This window comes from Alligator mississippiensis, chromosome 2 (assembly GCF_030867095.1).
Source record: "Alligator mississippiensis isolate rAllMis1 chromosome 2, rAllMis1, whole genome shotgun sequence".
NCBI lineage: Eukaryota > Metazoa > Chordata > Crocodylia > Alligatoridae > Alligator > Alligator mississippiensis.
In genome coordinates, this window is record NC_081825.1 from 240,839,925 (window position 1) to 240,846,432 (window position 6,508).

Sequence of the window (6,508 nt, forward strand, 5' to 3'; positions counted from 1 at the left end):
CTAGAAAATCAGTGTTCCTGGCTCTCAGTCCTCCATGCTCAGAAGTTCAAAGGAAATATACAAGGAGCTCTTTTTTCATTGTTTGGAAAACCCGAATAACTTTTCACATTCAGGCTTGTCTCCTAACAGGACTGTGACAGGGGGCAGGAGGAGGAGGGATGTGAGAGGTAGGGAAGAAAGTACAGGGTTGAAAGAAAAAAGGAAACAAAGGAACCTTATTTTATTTTGTAAATGGCTTGGGATTAAACCAACCAGCAGTTGTGGTCTTTACCATGTCTTTCTCTGCTTTTCCTAGGATGAAGAGAGCAAGAGAGAGCTTGAGGACATGCAGGCAATTCCTGAAGAATAAGCCCTGTCATTTAATAACTGTGTGGACAGTAACATTCCAACCTAAAGAGTTGTTTTTTCTCCCGCACAATTCTGATAACCTTGGATTAAGGTTCATGGACAAAATACAAAGTTTACAGGAAACAAGTAAAACTGCCTTCATCAGCTCTTCTCTGGGGAGCGAGATCTTGGCACAGACCAACAGAACTAAATTCAGATTCTGATAGTCTCTTTACCTGTGATGCTATATATGTTTATTTGATTTTGGTTCCATGGCTTGATCAGCAGCCATCAGCCTGATTTGGATTTCATTTGTCCTACATAGTCTTGATTGATTTTCATAGTCATCCACTCTGAAATATTTATTGCACAATTTATTGCACAGAGAGAATATTGACATGTAAGGTATGAATTGGAATTGTAACCTGTTCTTCCTTTAAAATATTTTCAGACTAGTTCTAGGGAGTCATGAAAGTGAGAAGGCAATAGCTAACCATAACTATGCCTGTATCTCTTTGTATTTAGTAATGACCATTATCAATGTGTAGAGTTGAAAACTTCAGTTCTGCCTTGCTGCTAGCTCTCTTAATAGACTGTGTAAATGTTTCTCTCTAGAGTCCAGGTGCTATGTATCAGCTCATTTTTTCTTTTACTTCATAAACTGTGTTAGCATGGTCTGCAGCCACACACTGAATGCTTGATGGCGCTGATAAAATACAGGTCTGATATTTACAGAGGTTCCAGAAAGGTAAAGGGCAAAGCCACTGTGTTTGTGATGTTCAGTTTTCCATTAATTATATCAGGCTGATGCACTTAAGACAAAGGGGTGTTTTCATTCCATTAAGCCTATTGCTTGAAGTGGGTGGAGATGCTAGGTTATAAGAAAGCCCATTACAAAAAGCTTGCAATTCCATAAGAAGTTCTACTCTGCTTCTATTCATCTCCCTATAAAAACATTTATTTTGATGTCCAGAGCATTATTTTATTGTTCCTTTGTAAGTTCACCTAGATGCTTTGTGATTTGTCTTCAAGGAGAAGCCAGCAACAGTCATTAGCAGGGATCCGGGTTTTCTCTGATAAAAAAAAAAATCGCAAATTCTGTGATAAAAACCTCAAAATCCGTTATTAAAATTAAAAGCCCCCTGCAGCCCCCCTAGCCCTGCTGGTGCCCCTCATGTGCTCCCACAGCCATCCCAACCCTGCTGGTGCCCCTCATTGCCCCCACAACAGCCACCCACCCTACTTGTACCTCTTGCCCCCACTCACAGCCCCTGCCCCCTGGCCCTGTTGGAGGAGGCCCCCAGCTGCCAGGGCTATGGGGCCAGGGACCCAGGTCTGCAGTTCCCTGCCCCCAACAGCAGACAGCTGCAGCAGAAGCAGCATGATGCCAGATCTCCAACTGCTCTGCTTGCTCGGGTGGGGGTGGGGCCATTTCCTGCCCCCCCCAGCCCTACCAGTGCCCCCCAGCCATGACCTGCAACCCCCCCATCCCTGCCAGAGGGACCCCCAGCCCCCTGCAAACCCCACTTACCTCAGACTCCAGGAGCGAAGAGTACAGCTCAGCTGAGCAGAGCCCTGGCTGACTGACAGCCTCAGGCCCTGCCCTTCCCCCTTCCCCTCCAGGCAGGGCTGGGGGTTTCCTGCCCTGTTTGCAAACAGCTTTTGCAGGCTGGAGCTCAACCAGCCTGCAGAGCTGTTTGCAAAAGCAGGGAATCCGCAGGTTTCACTGCTAAAAAGAGAAAGCTGCGTTTTCTCTGATAAAAAGGGGAAATCCATGGTTTTCTGTTTTTTTCCATGGGAAACGGGAAACCAGGATCCCAGGTCATCTGCGTGAATCCAGGAGGTTAATGTTGGGAGACTTGCATATCTCCCTTCATGACATTTCTTAAACATTTTCTTTTACAATTAACTCTTATTTTACAGAATCAAATCACTTCTATAAGCAAGCAGGGATAAAAACTTAAAGTTGGTACCCAGCTGGATTTCTTGCGTCTGTCAAGGATGCTACTCTGTTCATCCAAGTAGGTTATTTCAGATTCCTTAAGTGAAAGCTTTCTGCACTCATCTAAATTGTATTTGTGCTATGTTATATAAATGATGCAATTTAGAAATTCTCAAGTTAGCCAGTTGCTGTGGAGAGAGGGGAATCATATGGCAAAATAGATAGCTCAGCATAGTGTTTTTGTACCCAGTTCTACTGAACAATTAAAAGATGTCACCCAATTTACATCAGGCTGACAACTGTTTGTTCTAATTAATTCCATGTTAGAAAGCAAACTGTTACATTTTTCCAAAGCACAGCACAACTTACCTTCTTCCAGGCACAATAATCTATCTGGGTTTCTCTCTACCTTTTCTTGTTTTAGCTGTGAGCTCATTTGTCTTAATTATTTTTAAGACTTCATTATATGTTCTGTAGTTTCATATTTGACTTTGCTACGAAGTGTGATTAACAAAAGCAAACATTTAAGATGATAACATATAATTCAGTAGTATGTTAAATTACCTTCTTAATCACATATACACAGTAAAATAACAGTTTCTGCTTTTTTACATTGTGAAAGTAAAATTGGAGGGCAAGTATACAGAAAAACTGTTTCAGAAACTTCCCCTTGTATAGACCTGCTGTTTGTTAACTCTTCAGTCTAAATTGTTCTGTCTTAAATGAGGCTGCCTTCTTTGGAAGATCCAAGTGAGTCAGATTAACTTTTCTGTTGATTTCGGGTTACAAACCCAGACCCTTATACTATTGCAAATGCAGCAATGAATCTGAAGGGCCAAACATTACTCTTGCCATGAGTGTGGTAGTTCCCTCTGTGTTCTGTGGGAGCCCTAACCCTGTCTAAGGGAATCATTTGAATTTAAATGTTCAATGCATATTTCCTTCTGTTTATTTTGTGGAAATGGCCAAGGAGAAAAAAAATCTGCCTTCCCTTTACTTGAATGCGTATCTATGAAAGGAAACAGTTTGGTCTCAAATATTTCCCCAATAAATAACCTTTGCCTTTCCAAACACCTAATTTTTAAATAGGTTCCACTACAGCCTAAATTATTTTCTCTTTGGTTGAACCCTGGGAATTCTAGCTTTAGTGACTTCAATTCCATTTACCACAAGGTTGCTTTAAACTACTTAACTCTTTTGTGAGAGGTTTACAGATGCATCTGTGAAGAAATGTTGAGGAGTTTGCAAAGTAAAGCAACCAATTAACTGGGCTTATTTCATCTGTCTTCTGTTGCCAGCAAAGTGTTTGAATGATATTGATAAAACTTTACTTATTTCATACATTACGTTTAAACGTGCCTTCTCATTATAAAGTAAATGGATTCAAAATGAAAGACAGGGGAGGGGGGAGGGAACTGGTAACTACTGGTATTGGTTTTTGAAACTTTTGAGTACAGGTCTTCAGCAAGGCTGCTGCTTCTTCTAAAACTTGTCAAAATATTAAACTGTTTGGAGATGCCACATTTATTCAGAATTTGGAGGTATGGACTTACCAGCTTCCTTTCTACATTTCCAAAGAATGAATTCTAGTTCAGGTTTTGGATAGTCTTCTGCAAACAAATAACATTAAAGGCTGCAAACTGTTTTAGGTCAAATGAGATTTAATGGACATCCTTAATTCATGGTTCCTTTTGCCATGTATTACCTGGACATCCATTTTGCATAGATTGAACTTGAATCTTCTTTTCTGTTGGGCCCCAGTCATGCTGCCACTCACAGCTGATGGCAGAACTCCCACTAACTTTCCTGAAAGTAGAACTAGGCTCCTTCCAAGGGATTCCTCTCTGCCGCTTCCTTGTCAACAAAACCCCTATGCAGATTCTAAAGTGCCCACAGAGCAGATCAGCTTCTTTTGGGCTTCTGGGAAATGTTGCAGCTCATGAGAAGAACACCGTACAAGTGCAGCTTTGGAACTGATATTTCTATCAATCTGTTTTGTCTCTTTCAATTGCTGAAGGCTGAGTAATTGTTTTTTGGATGCAGAGATACTTGGTGAAATGCCTTGGAATATTGAAGAAATGCCTTAAAGAATATTGAACCATGTCCAAAACTTCTCTTAGCTGCTTGAAGACCTAAAAAAAAAAAGAAAGCCCTTGCATTTACTGGGGAGGAGGGAGATAATTTAGACAAGTGTCTGCTCATTCCTCTTTTTCATATTCTGATGGTGTCTGTTGCTCAGGATACTTAATATTAATGGTCTCTTATCATGTTTTCTCTCTACCTTTATTATGTAAATGCTTACTCTAGACTTTCTGTGCATTTGGTTTCCTGTTTCAGATGCTTTTTAAAAAAAAAATATGGACTCTACCTGGTTGGCTTTAAAAAGGATTTTAGGCTCTGATATTCTAATTTGTGTTTGTTGTGGTACCCTTGTTCCATTAGGAACTCTGGGATTCAGAGATGTAATTTTCTGTTGAGTGTATACAAGATTTCCCTTGAAAATTTCACTCGTACTTAATGCCTCAGATGCTGACGTTAATTTAGCTGACATTTTCTAGTTAGATATATTTACTGGAGCCTAGTTAACATAGGGAAAGGGAATGGTAAAATCTACAGTTCCTTTCAAGCCCTGATAAAGGCAATATTTTGCTTTTTCCTTAATCACTAATCAACAAGGATCTGCAGTGCATTACAACATGGGGAACACATTACCTTTACATTTTTAGTCTTTCTTGCATGTTATGAAAGACAGATTTGATTCAGCAGTGCAGTCCATTCTAACACAGCCAGGTTGCCCAAACTAGAAAGAAAATTCTAGCAGCACCATCTGCGGCTTTGTTTTAAGTAATTTAAAATGTTGGGGTTTTTTTCTTGACAGAAGGTGAGGTGCTTGGTAAAGTTGGGATACCTTGGCAAACAGTGTCCTTTATACACATGGAGGGATGGGGGTAGGCTGTTTGCACCTTTTAGAAGGAGAGAGAGAGTTGCACTTTTAACTGGCTCAGGCATGCATAGATATTAAGAATGTTTACATTTGTACATGCTTTACTGACCTGTCCTGGATTTTAATGTGAATTTCATAAAGGTGGATGCCCTATAAACATTCCAGGGCCACAGAAAGCTGGAGGTGTGGATGGATAATATGTTAGTTGAAGAACTCTTCGCTCTGATTTGAGAAGCCCTTTCCAAGGTTTTTTTGCAGGGATCAGAAATGAGAATTTTCCTGCAACTCATGTTGTGTGATTTTTAAAGTGAATCTGTGTGGTCAAACTAATATTGTATTAAAGAGTAACTGAAATCACTGCTTTCACTTCATTGTATTGCATTGTTTTGTTTGAAATAAAGTATTTTAAGAATTGAAGGAAGAAATGTTCTCATTTGTAAATTTCCTGTATTGTATTCTTGGAAAAGTGCCAGGGTATCATCAGTTACCACAAATTTGATTTGCTGAGCAAGACAAACCAACCTGAAGCATCAGTGAGACCCCTTGTGATAATCTGGAAAATCTTTCTAATGCCCTGTTTATGAATTATATTTTATATTGGGAGCCTTTGTATAAAAACTCAGTTTCAAATGCTGAGCTTATTTGCCTTCTCTCTCATCTCTGTCTTGGGTTGAAATGCCATAAGATGGACATTGGGCTAACAGTGAAGTATAGATAAAATTTGTCAGTCTCTACTTAAATGGTGATACCCTTGGATCCCAAGGGAGATGAATTAGCTTGACTAAAATACCACCAGTCTATCTAGGCAGACTTGTTAAGTAAGCAATGGATCATATGATTGTAAATTTTGATCATCTGATGAAGCTGCTAGAGGGGGTCGCCTTGCTTAGAAAATTGTAGTTCTCTTAAGACTCTTCTCAGTCACTTTAGACCAGGGGTGTCCAACCTTTTTGAATGTGGGGCCGGATCATGAACTTTTTATCACCCAGTGGGCCGGCAGGCTACATTCAAAGACCTCACAGGAAGGGTATCACATCAGGAAGTGATGTCACGTGACCTTTGACAGCAATGAAGTTGCAGGAAGTGACAATGAAATATGTCTAACCAGTTCAAAACTCTCCCTCTATAGCATCCACCTCTGCCACTGTTTGGGACAGGATACTGAGCCAGATGGACCTTTGGGCTGACCAAGCATGGCACTTTTTATGCTCTTATGTTCTTTGGCTGAGCTTCCAAACTATGGCTGAGATTTGCAAAAAGGGGTAGATAGGCAAGTTACAAAGTTGTCATAAAAG

The 6,508-nt window shown here is 40.2% G+C and overlaps 1 protein-coding gene across 1 annotated transcript in view; it reads left to right on the forward strand.

Annotated features, from left to right (window-relative positions):
* The window catches only part of RMDN3 (regulator of microtubule dynamics 3), a 75,519-nt gene extending 69,889 nt beyond the window's left edge, over positions 1-5,630 (forward strand). The window contains exon 12 of the mRNA XM_006261322.4: positions 296-5,630. Coding sequence (XP_006261384.1) covers positions 296-349 — 54 coding nt within the window. The 3' untranslated portion in view covers positions 350-5,630. The remainder of the gene's footprint in view (positions 1-295) is intronic.
* Positions 5,631-6,508: the final 878 nt, after the last annotated feature.